At 43.5% G+C, this 15,667-nt stretch overlaps 1 protein-coding gene across 8 annotated transcripts in view; it reads right to left on the bottom strand.

Moving 5' to 3' along the window:
- Positions 1–15,667, bottom strand: part of ARHGAP17 (Rho GTPase activating protein 17) — a 99,973-nt gene that overhangs the window by 18,588 nt on the left and 65,718 nt on the right. For 5 of the 8 annotated variants that reach the window (XM_034950909.3, XM_055100448.2, XM_055100450.2 and 2 more), the window contains 7 exons: positions 14,962–15,073; positions 14,320–14,401; positions 11,444–11,524; positions 9,520–9,633; positions 5,813–5,904; positions 4,022–4,178; positions 1,396–1,629 (listed from right to left, as the gene is read on the bottom strand). In XM_034950909.3, the coding sequence (XP_034806800.3) occupies positions 1,396–1,629; positions 4,022–4,178; positions 5,813–5,904; positions 9,520–9,633; positions 11,444–11,524; positions 14,320–14,401; positions 14,962–15,073 (872 nt within the window). The remainder of the gene's footprint in view (positions 1–1,395; positions 1,630–4,021; positions 4,179–5,812; positions 5,905–9,519; positions 9,634–11,443; positions 11,525–14,319; positions 14,402–14,961; positions 15,074–15,667) is intronic. The other 3 variants (XM_034950913.3, XM_063598583.1, XM_055100451.2) reach the window with 1 other exon arrangement.

A 15,667-nucleotide genomic window follows, 5' to 3' on the forward strand; every position in this document is an offset into this window, starting at 1 on the left:
TCAGTTCCAAACCACAAGAGATGCCACCTGAAGTAGCCTCTGGTGGTCATCTGCCTGGATCAGTGTGGAGAACTGAATTAATGTCAATTAAATAAAAATCTCAAGTTCTGGCTGGGCGCGGTGGCTCACACCTGTAATGCCAGCCTTTGGGAGGCCAAGGCAGGGGGATCACCTGAGGTCAGGAGTTTGAGACCAGCCTGATCAACATGGCGAAACCCTGTCTTTACTAAAAATACAAAAAAATTAGCCGGGCATGGTGGTGTGTGCCTGTAATCCCAGCTACTCTGGAGGCTGAGGCAAGAGAATCACTTGAACCCGGGAGACGGAGGTTGCAGTGAGCCGAGATTGCACCACTGCACTCCAGCCTAGGCGACAGAGTGGGACTGTCTCAAAAAAAAAAAACCTCAAGTTCAAGGTGACTTTTCTTAAAAGTTGCTATCCATTTGCAGCCCACTCCAGGTGGCCTATCCAAAGGTTAAGCAACTAAAAGAGCCTTTTAAGAAAATCTACCAGCCAGGCATGGTGGCTCACGCCTGTAATCCCAGCATTTTGGAAGGCTGAGGCAGGAAGATCACTTGAGGCCAGGAGTTCAAGATCAGCCTGGGCAACCTAGGGCATCTATGTTTACCCCATCTTTACAAAAATAAAAAATTAGCTGGGCATGGTGACAAGCACCTGTAATCCCAGCTACTTGGGAGGCTTAGGTAGGAGGATTGCTTGGGCCTAGGAGGCGGAGGGTGCAGTGAGCTACGATCATGCCACTGCACTCCAGCCTGGGCAACAGAGCAAGACGCAGTCTCAGAAAAAAAAAAAGAAAAGAAAAGAAAAAAGAAAAGCTACCATCTTATTTTCCACCTTGGACTCATGGATCAACTGCCCTACAAGACTGAAATCTGGGGGTGTGGAGTGGAGTCTTAGTCACCTCATGTGCCTAGCACATATCAGTGACTCAGTAAATCTGTTTCACTGAATCAATCAATGAATGGGTGAATAAATGCCAGGAATACGAAAATTTAACTAACTTGCCACATTCAAATGCTTCCTGGTTAGCACACTGGATGACAACGAACAGAAGGTACATGAATGCTGACAGTATACATCCAACAGGTGACAGAGGCTCATCACACTATGAGACATCCACTGGCTTCTGGTTTCCTGCACCAAAGCAGTGTGGCAAAGAATGCAAACCAATGTTGCTTTCTTTGGAAAACATAAAAAGAAGCGAGCCATTCATAGTCTTTTTTTCCATCTTTTGCCAACCAGAGGAGTGAAAGCAAATCTGTTCACTCCATGCTGGAGCAGTTCTTTGGGCATGGATGCCGTGCTCAAAGGCCACCACCTGCAAGAAGGCTGGGGCGTCCAGCCTCCACTGCCAGCAGAAGTCAGCCTCCTTACCTGCCGTCGCCTGGGCTCGGCCCCTGCTCCAGTATGCCCGCGGAGGAGGGGACAGTCCCACCCCCAGAGCTGCTTTCAGCCCTAGAGCTCTGGGGAGGGGGCTCTGGGCCAGCGGGCACCACGGTGCTGCCATCTGTGGGCGGAAGTGGCGGCTGGAAAGCAGGGGATATGTGCTTTCTATTTAGAGTGCCACCCCGCCGGTGGGCCTGGAAGTCCATAAGCTTCACACCAAAGCTACACAGAGAGAAGAAACAGTCAACACACCATGCGAGCAGACTACTGAGACAGAAGCCCATCGGTCCACATGTGTTAAAACCACACATGGGGACAGCCACCCAAGCTGCCCGGCATGCAGTGAAGCGGCAAGGACCAGACTAATGGCCACCCCTGATACCAAGGCAAGCAACTCCACTTGGCTTCAAGCCTGAGCAAAGCCAATGAACCTGGTACTGTTCAATGTCTTTGATCAATTTGGGTGTGAGCAGCTAAAAGCAAATAGGCAGGCCTCATCTTGAATGACATCATGTTAGTGTGTTTATCCCCATACTTCCTCTGCTTTTTTTTTTCCCCTTTAGACATGTGGTCTCACTCCACCACCCAGGCTGGAGTGCTTGGCACTCCAGTGGAGCAATCATAGCTCACTACAGTGCCAAACTCCTGGGCTCAAACAATCCTCCAGCCTCGGCCTCTGGAGCAGCTTGGACTACTGGCACATGTCACCATACTGGGATATTTAAAAAAATTTTTTTTTGTAGAGATGCAGTCTCACTACATTGCCCAGGCTGATCTCAAACTCCTGGCCTCAAGTATTCCTCCTGCCTTGGTCTCTCAAAGTGCTGGGATTACAGGCATAAGTCACCACATCCGGCCTATTTCCATACTTCCTAGTTCCCATCTCAAATCTGTTTTTGGGGAATGACACAGAAGTCAAGTCCAGAAGGCCTACCAATGGCAGTGTAAGGTTATCACACCACGCTGCCTCTTAACTGAGATGAGATGTAGAAACAATCCTATGTGCATATGCAGACTACATGTGAAAGGTACATAAGGCTGGAAAAGCTGGGCATGGTAGCTCACACCTGTAATCTTAGCACTTTGGGAGGACAAGGTGGGAGGATCGCTTTAGCTTGGAAATTCAAGACCAGCTTGGGAAACATCGTGAGGCCCTGTCTCTACAAAAAACTATTTTAGAAAATTAGCTGCGTGAGGTGGTACGTGCCTGTAGTCCCAGCTAGTCAGGTGTGTGAGGTGGGAGGGCTGCTTGAGCCCAGGAGGTCAAGGCTGCTGTGAGCCATGATCATACCACTGCACTCCAGCCTGGGCACATAACCCTGTCTCAAAAAAACAAAAAACAAAAAGACTGGAAAAAGCCGTTGCTTTGGGGAAGGGAATGGTGGCTGGATGTGGCTGGAGAGGGTGGAAGGAAGGCTGACTTTTCACTTAAGGCCACTGATCTATGAACTTAACAACTTTTTCTTTCAGTTCAAAAAGTAAAAAGATACCTGGCTTCTTGAGCTCGTGCTTACTGGGTCAGCTGGCAGGGAGAATACACAAGGCAGGTAACTGAGAATTGTCTGTCACGTGCTAACTAGACTCATGCACTGTATTCTGTAACTTAAAATATATGAAAGCTAATTTTGTTACAGGTAGAGTTTGTCATCAGGAAATACTACTGAATGTATGAATGAGGGTTCAGAGAGGTAATACGTCTGCATAGAATAAATGTGGATTTTGGAAGGACAGAATAGCGACAGAATAATGCATTCTCCTTTGCTAGGGGTAAAAAATGCAACACAAAGAACAAGAAACAAACAGCACACCTCACTATAAGACTGAGCAATTAAAATAAGAGCTTGTCACTTCGTTTTAATGTAAAACTATTTCTAGTAGTATTATTTCATATACCAAGAAAAGCATATTACTTCCAACAGGCCTCTTAACTGTTAGCATTCCTAGTGAGTACAGTGGCATTTCATCACACACATGGGACAGGTTGGCATCTAAAGGCACAAATCACAGTCTTAATCACCCTTGAAAATCCCATGAATTGCCCATAGAAAAGAGTATATAGAGACACACTGCTTCTCACTAAGTTCAACACTGCCATTTTTTCTTCTTCTAGAATTGGCAAATACTGAGGTTTTTCCCACTGAACATCAAATTCAGTGGTTGGCTTCCATTGTGGGGCCACATTATACCAGAAATATGTCTCCTTAAACACCAAATCACTCAACTCACTGTGCCAGGTGGGTGTTCTCACACTCAATTCTGGACAAAAGTCCACACTATTAAATTTATTTTCCTTTCTGTTTCCCCCCACTCACGTACATCTGGGTCAATTTTAACATGTGTATGATGCCGTTCCACTGCAGGGCTTACCAAGCACACCACCAAGTTAAGCTGGAATACACGTGGAAGAAACGTTAACTGACAAGCTACACACCGACTTTATGGTGAGATTAGTGCTTGGAATGACCTACAGCAGAATTCCAGAAACTATCTGGACACCATCAGTCATGGGTGGATGGGGACCACTCTCAAATCCCAAGTCCACTGAGCGATACCAGATACCACGGGTCTAACAACATATTTACTGCTGGTTTGGAAGTGAACGGTCAAATCATACCTTTCCTTCTTCACCAAGTCTCCTTCCATCACCGCCATGCTAGCAGGCCGCTTCCTCTCCAGGGTCCCCGAGTCAGAGTCGTTTCCAGTGTGGAATGAGTGATTCGAATTTGGGGTGGTGAGAGGTACAAATGCTTCTGATACATTAAATTCCACCTCTGCAAGAGGAAAAATAAACAAGTGCATGAGACACTGAGCACAGCAGGCGAGGGAGCTCTAGGACACCCCTCATTGGAACGGGAACCTCGTTCTTCAGTCCACAGCCCTCACTATTTCAAAGTGGAAGCTCCAGGCACTCACATCGCAAGAATGGTCCATCAAACCAGTGGGAAGTAACGATAAGAGGACAAGACAGGGGAAGAAGTATGGGTCAGAATATAAGTTACACACTTTTGTGCTTTCTCTTTTGTGGAAAAAAAATAAATAAAAACAAATCTAGAATGTAGAAGAGGACGATGAGCAAAGATCACTTATTTGAATCATTCAAAAAGAGACATTTAGCTGGGTGTGGTGGCTCATGCCTGCAATCTCAGCACTTTGGGAGGCCAAGGCAGGCGGATCACTTGAGGTCAGGAGTTCAAGACCAGCCTGGCCAAGAAGGTGAAACCCCGTCTCTACTAAAAATACAAAAAATTAGCTGGGCATGGTGATGTATGCCTGTATTCCCAGCTACTCAGGAGGCTGAGGCAGGAGAATCGCTTGAACCTGGGAGGCAGAGGTTGCAGTGGGCCGAGATCGCGCCACTGCACTTCAGCCTGGGTGACAGAGCAAGACTCTGTCTCAAAAAAAAAAAAAAAAAAAAAAGAGAGAGATATTTACACTTTAATATAAAATAGAAATAAAAGGCAACATCAAGTTCATACTGCCTTTAGCAGTTTTTGCAAGAATCATTTCCTCAAAGGAAACCTTGAGCAGAATGCTAGCATTCGCTCATCCATCCCATCCTTACTGGGCAACCTATATGAATGAGGCGTGATTCCTGATGGTGACAAAACAGTGGTAAAGAAAAGATGGGCTCAGTGGTGAGGGAAAGATGGGTATCATGGGGCTTGCACCCCACGGGACATGGCAGCAGGGTTGCTCTGGGGGAAGTAGATGTGGGGGATCCAGAATTCCAACACTTGCCTGGCCAGCATCCCCAAAGGGGGCCACGGGAACCTTTGTGGATCCCAGAACTGCAACAAACCTAGTTTGAAAATCTATTGCCAGCAGGATGAAATACTAATTCCCTGACACAGCCAACTCAGGCCTTCACCAGCTGGCCCCGATCAACCTTTCCTGCTTTATCTCCTATCTATGGGCAAATCCATAATCTAGCTAGAGAAACAAGCCCTCTTCCAAGTGAAAAACTCCAGCATATTCAACACCGCCTCTTCTAAAAACCAATCCCTGGTTCCCTTTTCCCAGCACTTGAGTTTGTCAAATCGTTCTCCATCCACCTATCTTCTAATTTGCCTTGTGTTATAATTTATCTGTTCATGTGGCCGTCTTCTCCAGTGGCTGGAGTTCCCCCAGGTAAGACAGCATGTTTCACCAGCAAACATATGGCACCTAGTGAGTATTCAACATACACTGACTGGCTATGTTTTAGTGAAACTAAGTGAAATACAATACAATATGATTACCATCATGTCAAAATACAAATGCAATGAACAAAGGCTGGAAAGAAACATGAAAAAGTGAAACCAATTACGTAATCATGAAGAAGGATTACAGATGTATTCTCTTAAGAAGACTTTTTGTACGATTATCACATTGCTTTGGCGGTCAATGAAACTGAAGTGAGAATTACCTTCAGGGAAGAACCAGTCGGCATGCTGAATGATGGGTTCAATCACCGCAACCACATGGACGGATGTGGCTGCTGCCATTTCAGCAAGTGTTCTGCAAAGCAAGTTCACAAAATTAAAATACTTCCTGTAGGCAGCATCTAATTTCTTCTGGTTGTGTCAGGGCAATTCAATTATTTTTAAAGGATAAAATATTTAAAAGATGCAAAAATCAAAATCACTGGCCAGGTGTGGTGGCTCACACCTGTAACCCCAGCACTTTGGGAGGCTGAGGCGGGCAGATCACAAGGTCAAGAGATCGAGACAATCCTGGCCAACATGGTGAAACCCCGTCTGTACTAAAAATACAAAAATTAGCCAGGCGTGGTGGTGCGTTCGCATAGTCCCAGCTACTCGGGAGGCTGAGGCAGGAGAATCGCTTGAACCCGGAAGGTGGAGGTTGCAGTGAGCCAAGATCAGGCCACTGCACTCCAGCCTGGTGACAGAGCGAAACTCTGTCTCAAAAAAAAAAAAAAAATCAAATTCACATGGTCCTGGTCTATGAATGTGGCCGTGATCACCCAGGAAAAAATGACTCTGGCTTGGCTGCTCCTTAGTGTGCACTGTGATAACAACCACAGTGTCTGCTACACACAGACCCTGGGGGCAGCAAAACCAGTCAGTCAACAATGCTGTGTCAAATGCTGGTTTTAAACTGGCCTGTAAAGAGGGTTGCACTTTCCCACTGGAATAGCATCACACATGGGTGGTAGCTATGTTCTAAGACTAAAGATTACTAAAAAGCAATTTTGCCTACGATATCACCAAGAACATGCATTGTTACAGTGTGCCTTTTATTTTTTATTTTTTTATTTTTTATTTTTTGAGACAGAGTCTCGCTCTATCGCCCAGGTTGGAGTGCAGTGGTGCTATCTCAGCTCACTGCAAGCTCCGCCTCCTGAGTTCACACCATTCTCCTGCCTCAGCCTCCCGAGTAGCTGGGACTACAGGCACCTGCCACCACGCCCAGCTAATTTTTTGTATTTTTAGTAGAGACAGGGTTTCACGGTGTTAGCCAGGATGGTCTCGATCTCCTGACCTTGTGATCTGCCTGTCTCGGCCTCCCAAAGTGCTGGGATTACAGGCGTGAGCCACCGCGCCTGGCAAATGTGCCTTTTATTATGTTGAAACCTGAGCCTCCCATTCACACGTAAGGTCATCATATATGTGGACTAGTCTCAAGATGAGTGTTCAGATGTTAATAGTGTCTGACGCCAAGGCTCAAAAAGAAGAAAATAAGTAGGCCAGACGCAGTGGCTCACACCTGTAATCCCAGCACTTTGGGAGACTGAGGCAGTTAGACCAGGAGTTCAAGACCAGCCTGGGCAACATAGTGAAATCCCATCTCTACAAAAATTGGCCAGGTGTGGTGGCATGCATCTGTATTCCCAGGTACCGGAGAGGCTGGGGTGGGAGGATCGCCTGAGCCCAGGAGGTTGCGGCTGCAGTGAGCCATGATCACACCACTGCACTCCAGCCTGGAGAACAAAGCAAGACCTTGTCTCAAAAAAAAAAAAGAAAGAAAGAAAGAAGAAGAAGAAGAAGAAGAAGAAAAAAGTAAGAGTTATTATCACTGCTGTCAAGCTCCTGTTTCAGCTGAGAGTCAGAACACCACAAAAGCAAACCACCTGCAAAAGGCCTGACACTTTCTGGCCACCTACCAGGCTTCAGGTTCTTCACCTCGCTTAATTTTTACAACAACCCGTTATGAGGCCTACATGAGGACACTGGGTTCCCAAGATCGATCCCAGGTCTGACTGCCTCAAACCTCTCCTCTCCTATAACTCTGACCTCTCTTCCCACCAGAGTATTTTCACCCACTTTCCGACCAAGTAAAATTTCTTGCTCCTTTCAAATTCCAGCTTAAAACTGAAGCTCTGCCTGTAAATGATCCTTCCCAGCCTTCCTCCCATATGGAGTCTGATCAGTCTGTGTGCCTTAAAACTCTGCTGGATTAGGGAGGAACTGTCCTCTCCATCCTTTCCCAGTTTTCTTTTAGGAGAGTACTGGAAAGCTAATAAGGGTTAATAAGGACACAGGCTCTGTATCCAGAACCTGGGCACACCAGTTCCCTGCTGTGTGACCTTAAGCAAATTACTTTTTCTTTCTAAGAGTCAGCGTCCTCATCTGCAAAAACAAGGACAACAGTATAAATGTCAATGATTCAACCTCTATTTGCTATATATTTCTAATCAATTTCTCCTTTATGTCCTCTATTCAAAAGGTTACTTCTGATTACTAAATGAGATCATCACAATGCCATCCACAGAGTGACAATTTCCCAGAAGCTTTCCAGCAGATCCCCCGACCCCTCCTCTATTCAATCTACATTTTGCAATGCCAATAAAGTTATCTAAGTGCAACTTAAGACATTATTCTGCTTAGGAACCTTAATGAATGACTCCCCACCACCCAGAAAATAAGTCCCAGACACTCAGTACAATGTGTGAGGCCCTTGAAGGCTCTGGCCTTCCCAGTCACAGCCTCATGTTCTCTGTCTTCAAGTTTCACGAAGCCATGTGACATGCCCATAAACGATGGAAACCAGGCCCTTTCAACAGTGTCTTGGCCCATCCAGGTCCTGGCTGTACAAAACTGTTAACTCATCAAGGTACAGCTCCAGTGCCATTCCCTAACCAGAGCTTTCCCTGACTTCTCAGCCTGAATTATGTTTCTTTACCTCTGCTGCCATCATACTTGATAAAGGGGGCAGAATACGCTATCCCAAAATATGCTCCTTAGGCATAGGATTATTTTGAGTTAAAGACACTTGAAAACCATCACATGCAAGAAGAGGGCTCCGACCTTCCTTTTTCATCCTGAAAGCAGGAGATAAACTCCCATGTGAAGGATGCCCTCCTTATACCAGGAGGAAAGAAACATTCCTAACACCAGGGACGGGAAGGCAAGGCTGAGGGAAACCTCCATAAACAAACCTTGCTGAACGAATCCTTATCTTCCTAGTCACTTCTCCACAACTAACTGCCCTAGCCCATGCTCCTTTGTCTGGTCACGTTTTCACAATTTACTTTTTGTCCAACTTCATATATAAGCATTCGGTTCCACCTGCTTCTTTGGATCTTCCTTTTCCTATGGGAACTCCAATGTCAGACATGACACTGATGCTTCAAATTCATCATAATATACGTGAAATCCCATTCCCAGTACTCCCAAGTTACTCTCCAAAGTGATGTGTTTTTTTATTAATGTGCTAAGTAGGCATGAATTAAATGGCTTCTCTGCTGGGCATTAAAATGTAAAAATCTGTATGCTTTCTCCTGTTAACCTGTCTTATGTCCATTTAGTTCTCAGGCCCAGCCAGACACCCTAAGAGGGTGGAAGTGCTACCCCTCCTACAATATCATATATACACACACATAAATATGTGTATTTTTCTTATCACTGTACTGTAGCCACTGAGCTATCTGACTGCGTAAGAGCAGGGGCATTTTGAGGACTGGGACAATGTCTCACACATCTTTGTGTCACCAACAGCTGGGACAGTACCCAGCTCACAGCTGTGTTCCAAGAATATCGGCTGAATGAGAAAACCAACTTCAGAATACCTTGAATTGATCTTAAACTAGAATGTGTAACCTGAGTTACATTTCTATGCATCCCATCAGGTGGGAAAGAAGAAATTCAAATGATACAGAGAAAGATGACTTACCCTTCATTTCTGGCCCATAACAAGTTAGGGCCTAACACAATCGCAATGTTGCTGGGAGTCATTTTATTCACATCGCTGGTCTGAGCAAGCTTTGCAAGGAACTTGATCAAATATCTAGGGGTCAAAAGAGAAGGGGAGGGTTTCTCCTCTGAAATAGCTACTGGAATGTTCTCTTCCTGCCCAGGTGCACAATCCCAGGTTGCTCAGGTGCTAACTGCAGAGGGTTCCTAAATCAGAATCTGGCTCAGGTGAAGCATTTTATACATTTCTTGTGTTCTTTGCTTCAGATAATAGACTAATTAGGGCTTGGAAGAAGAAAATAGGTTAAGTCTAAATCTCAGTGATTTGAACCTCTATTGGCTGTATATTTCTAATCAATTTCTCCTTTATGTCCTATCTATTCTACCCCTATTATAAGTTATAATGTGTTAATAGTGAGCTCAATATTTTTAAATACAAAAACAGACACAGTTATATTGCTTACAGGAAACTGTATTTGAAAACACTTTATGGTGGAATTATAAAAATATCCAATTTATCATATATACATACCTTATGTATAAGTACAGTCGTATAAAGGCAAAAACGTAAGAACAATCTATCAATAGGGAGCTGGTTAAATAAATCAAAGTATATCCATACAGTGGAGGACTATGCAACCATCATTACAAAATGTACTGAGAAGGAAAAATCTCCAAGATGTATTACGCAAATACCTTAAGCTGTCAAGCAAAAAAGGTGAGGGGGAGAATGACGTATACAATATACACTACCATTTGGTTTTTTAAAAAGGGGGTGTGAGAGAAAAAATACATAGGCAAGTATGTACACATGAATGTATTTGCTTACGTCTACATTAACTCTTGCTAAGAGGATATATAAGAAACTGTAAACACTGGATGCATCCCAGGAGAGGAACTGGGTGGCTGGGGTATGGGAACAGGAGAGAGATTTTTCATCGTATACCATTTGAATTTTGAACCATGGGAATGTGCTCCCTATTCAAAAATCAATTAGTAACAATTACAGAGTAAAATAAACAAAATAAAGAGCCAAACTCTCAACATACTAAGAAGTACTGAGTTCTCACCATATACACTGAATAGAGGAAGAGTATCTGTAATTCCAAGCTGGGTGAGTTAAATTAATCAAAGGGAATATTTAAAAGGCAGTATGTAGCTTAGCTTAGTAGGAGAGCCCAAGGCGGAATTTAAGGACAAGTAACATTCCAGGCATATCACCTGTAAAGTATTCTGACTGGTCACTTAATGTCACTCAAAACCAAACAAGGAAAATTTTCTAGGGGCACTTTCTAGAAAATTTTCTTTGTTTGGTTTTGAGTGACTTTACCACCTGAGGGCACTTTTTCCTTTTCTCTATACTTGTTCAAAGTTACATATTAAGTCAAAAGGAAAACAGAAGTTACATTACGGAAGTTTTGTCCCATGGTAAATTTTCTTAAAACCATAGTTATTCCACAAAGCAATATATAATCTCCATTCTTTGAAACTTTATTTAGTAAGATGATTTATACTTTAAATTAAGTAGCATATATAAAAGACATTACAGAATGTACAACTATTGATTAATTTTGCCTTTTAACATACTGGATGATTTGGACTCCAAACCCAACATACAGTCACTCAAACTTTTCACAAGAAATTTATTGCTAATAGCTGTAGTGGGAAAATGATAAGCCAACTTATGTATTAATGTCAGGCATGATACTGATGCTTCAAATTCATCATAATATACATGAAATCCCATTCCCAGTAGCCCCAAGTTACTCTCCAAAGTGATGTGTTTTTGTTGTTGTTGTTGTTGTTGTTTTTTAATGTGCCAAGTATGCCTGAATTAAAAGACTTCTCTGCTGGGCATTAAACTTATCTTCACTCCAGAGTCATTGTAGCTCAATCATACATACCTAAAGTTAACAAAATTTTGTGGTGGCAACTTCTGACATGTTCTCCACAAGTCTTGAAGTTTTTTGTCTTGATCCTGCACACTGAGAACAAAAACTTTTAAGTACAACAATTTATTAAGACACCAATTATCTTATTAATATGCTACGTTAAAAATGAGGCCTCCATTTTGACAGAGAAAGCACAGTTGGAAAACAGCCCAGGCTATGGAAATAAACAGATTTAGAGTCAAATACCAATTAACTGTTTAACTCTGCACAGTTGGTTAACCTTCACTCTCTGGATGTGCAAAACAGGGTAAGTGTTGATTCTGCTGAACGATTTTGAGGCGTCTGTGACAAAACCACCTCCACCAATGCTTGGCACAGAAGAGACAAGACACTACTGAAAATTCTGTCTAGAAAAAGTGTATACTGACGTATGGCTTTACAGAACCCAAATTCTCCTACCCTCAAGCAGCCCAGCCACAGATCAGGGGGCTGAGCTCTGAGGCACCCAGACCTCTGGGTCTTTCCTCGCTTGCAATACTGCAAACCGGCTGCACATCAAGCAGCCCATTTCTGTTGTGAAGCAACTGTAAGAGCTCTTGCACTCCACAGGCGCAACGTACAAACTTGCAGAGACATAAAAAAGGGGCAGTGAGGAGCCTGTAGAGCACGGCCAACTCTGCCCACTAGGGACCAAGAGTGTTAGAGGGGCCTCTATAACACCACTTTGAACGTGAAATATCCTCCAGAACAGAACCATTCTGGAGAACATGGATAGGGATTAAACATAATTACATTTTAGAGGCCAGTCGATGTGTTACTGGGATGGAAGCCCACCCATATTGACAATTCTCAACTATAGAATCAATACACCAACAGATAGACGCCTTCTTTTACAAGTTTATTTCCTTGTAATAAACAAGGAAATCTTTTATTGGGTAGGAGGCTAGCCAATAAAAGAAATCCCACAACTCTCTTCTACCTAACACTGATGTTGGATTCTACTGAATTCTGTCCCATAAACATTAATACTGACAGCAGGCTGGGCCCCAGGCAGGGTTCCAAGGATACGTGATGACTAAGAACTTGTCTCTGAACTTAAAAACCTCACCATCTACCAGGGACAAAGTCTCATTCCACAATTACAGAGAAAAGCTCAAATGCGGCTGAGCGCGGTGGCTCATGCCAGTAATCCCAGCAGTTTGGGAGGCCGAGGCAGGCAGATTGCCTGAGGTCAGGAGTTCGAGACCAGTCTGGCCAACATGGTGAAACCTTGTCTCTACTAAAAATACAAAAAAATTAGACAGGCATGGTGGTGTGCGCCTGTAATCCCAGCTGCTCGGGAGGCTGAGGCAGGGGAATTGCTTGAACCAGGGAGGTGGAGGTTGCAGTGACCCTAGACTGTGCCACTGCACTCCAGCCTGGGCGACAGAGTGGGACTCCAACTCAAAAAAAAAGAGAAAAGAAAGAAAAGAAAAAAGCTCAAATGCAAAACCTAGTTAAAGACACAAGTGATGGACTCACATCCACTGAAGTGTAACTGATCAGAAATAAGTGGCTCTTATTTGATCATGGCCTGCCTGCAGGGAACAGGGGCAGTGTCCGTAGACGGGGAAGAGGACAGAACAGAGGTGAGATTTGTTCCTCTTCCCTTAGTGGTGAGGAGTAGGCACTCTGGAGAGGAGGGGAGTCAGCGCCATGAGAAAAAAGACGAGGAGGTGGACTGGCCAGCCAAGCAGAAGCCTCTAGGCTTTTTAAACAAAGCTATCCTGCTTAAAATCATCTGTTCCTAGACAGACTGAAGCTGAGGGTGGAGGGAAAGGGACGAAGTAGAGGAGTATAGCATTTGGGTCTGTCTGGTTTGAATTCTAGCTCTGTCAATTACTTGCTACTCTCCTGGCCCTGTTCCCTCCCAAGCCTCGGTTTCCTCTCTGTAAAATGTGGATCACAACATCATCTGCCTTTTATAACGTTAATTAAAGATTACAGGAGGTAATAGCTACAAAGATGAGTACAGTACTTAGCACAAGAAAATGCTCAGTAGATATTAATGTCATCATTATACAGCTGACAACACAAGGTCCACTTATATGCAAATTTTTCAATAAACATATAGGAAAATTCCTGGAGATCTCTGACAATCTGAAAAAACTCACAGATGAACTGCCACCCCTGAAACAGGAAGACCAACCCCTTCACTTTCTCTACTTCTTCAACCTACTCGACATGAAGACCTTTAAGATGATCCACTTCCCTTTAATGAATAGTAAACACATTGTCTCCTCCTTACAATTTTCTTAATAGTACTTTTTCTCTAGCTTATCTATTGTAAGAATACAGTATATAATACATACAACATACAAAATATGTGTTAATTGACTAGGTTATCAGTAAGGCTTCCAGTCAACATATGCTATTAGTTGTTTTGAGGGAGTTAAAAGTATACTTGAATTTGCAATTATGTAGGGTATCAATGCCCCTAATCCCCATGCTGTTTAAAGGCCAACTGTATTATTGCACAGGTGAGACTGCACACAGCTCAAAAGGCACACTGCCACGGGTCAGTAATGACCCCTATCCCCAGTTACAGGGCTTTCTTCAACATAAAGGGGGCTGGAAATTTGCAAATCCATTAATGTGGGTACCACTCTATGTCTTCATCCATCTAAATAACACAAATTTAAACCAATGCCTACGTGGTGACTTTCCTACACTAATAATTATAATACTTGATATTTTTATTCTAAACATAAATAAGAGCTGAGACATGTATTATTTAACAAATATGCTATTTTAATCTTATGATCCCTGAGAATAAAATGATTTGCAAATAGGGCACAATATCACTTCATTCCCTTTAACATTTACAACTCTGTGTTCTTTAAACTTACCTTGCAACTTGTGTCCATTCTTCATACAGATTAAAAGTCATCAAAGGTTCAGGCAATTCCCGTAAATAGGATTTTAAAGCACCTGAAATCATTAACACTCTCTTTGAGTATGAAAAAGGGGTAAGGCTAGGAATCTTGGGACATATTATTTTGCAAATTGAAATGATCTCAATAACGATCTTCCAAGGTGTACATAACAAATCATAAGTTGGCAAGAGTTGTTAGAGACTAAAATGTTCATAAAACAAATTCAATCTCTTGCAAAAAAAAGTTTTAAGAGATCAATTACAAATAAAATTAGTTTTAAAGTCATCCCCTTAACAGACATAATTTCTCCAGGTAGAAAGGAATTTGGTGGGGGGAGACTGTGAAAGATGGGAAGAAAATACAAATATGTCTCCAAATATTTGCATTATAAGCTACTCTCTCCTTTAATCATCAAAATAGAAAAATAAAAAAGGAGTAAAGAAGACACTGTGTACATTACATTGTATATACACTAAGGAATTGTAGCAAGAGCCACTTCGGTTTTGTCACTTAAACCTGTAACTGAAATTGGATTTTAACTGACCATCTGTCTGAGACAGAACCTGCCCACCGCCTTGAGGGTGACTTGATTTGCAGACACTCTTTGGCGCTCACCTGCTACAGCATGGGGGTCTGAATAGAACTCATCCAGGTGAGAAGTAGAACAGTCCAAAGCAGCTTTCAGCTTCTTTAACTTGGAGGCCCCAGCCCCAATTCGGAAAAGGCCCTAAAGATAATGAAAAGCCATCAGCATCAAGTGCAGGTTGGGACACTCAGACTAAGTGGCAGTGTGTTCTGATTGGTATTTCCTGACTTCCGCTCACCTCCTGTCTATGAAAGCAGTGTTACTGCCTGCCCTGCAGGGCTGTCAGGAGGAATGACGAGGGCTGAGCACGTACCCAAGCACAGGGACAGGCAGGAAGAAAATTAATCTAGGCAGGGTTTCTTAGGCTCAGCACTATAGACATTTTAGGCTGGATGATTTTTTGTTGGAGGTTGTCCTGTGCCCTGTAGGATGTTTAGCAGCATCCATGGTGACATGGTTTGGTTCTGTGTCCCCACCCAAATCTCATGTGGAATTATGATCTCCAGTGTTGAAGGCAGGGCCTGGTGGGAGGTGACTGGATCATGGGGGTGGATTTCCCTTTTGCTGTTCTTGTGATAGTGAGTGAGATCTCACATGATCTGGTTGTTTGAAAGTGTGTAGCAACTCCCCCTTTGTGCGCATGCTCGCTCTTTCCCTCCTGTTCCACCACGTGAACACTGCCTGCTTCCCCTTCCACCATGACTGTAAGTTTCCTGAGGCCTCTCAAGCCACGAT

The sequence above is a fragment of the Pan paniscus genome, chromosome 18 (assembly GCF_029289425.2).
Source record: "Pan paniscus chromosome 18, NHGRI_mPanPan1-v2.0_pri, whole genome shotgun sequence".
NCBI lineage: Eukaryota > Metazoa > Chordata > Mammalia > Primates > Hominidae > Pan > Pan paniscus.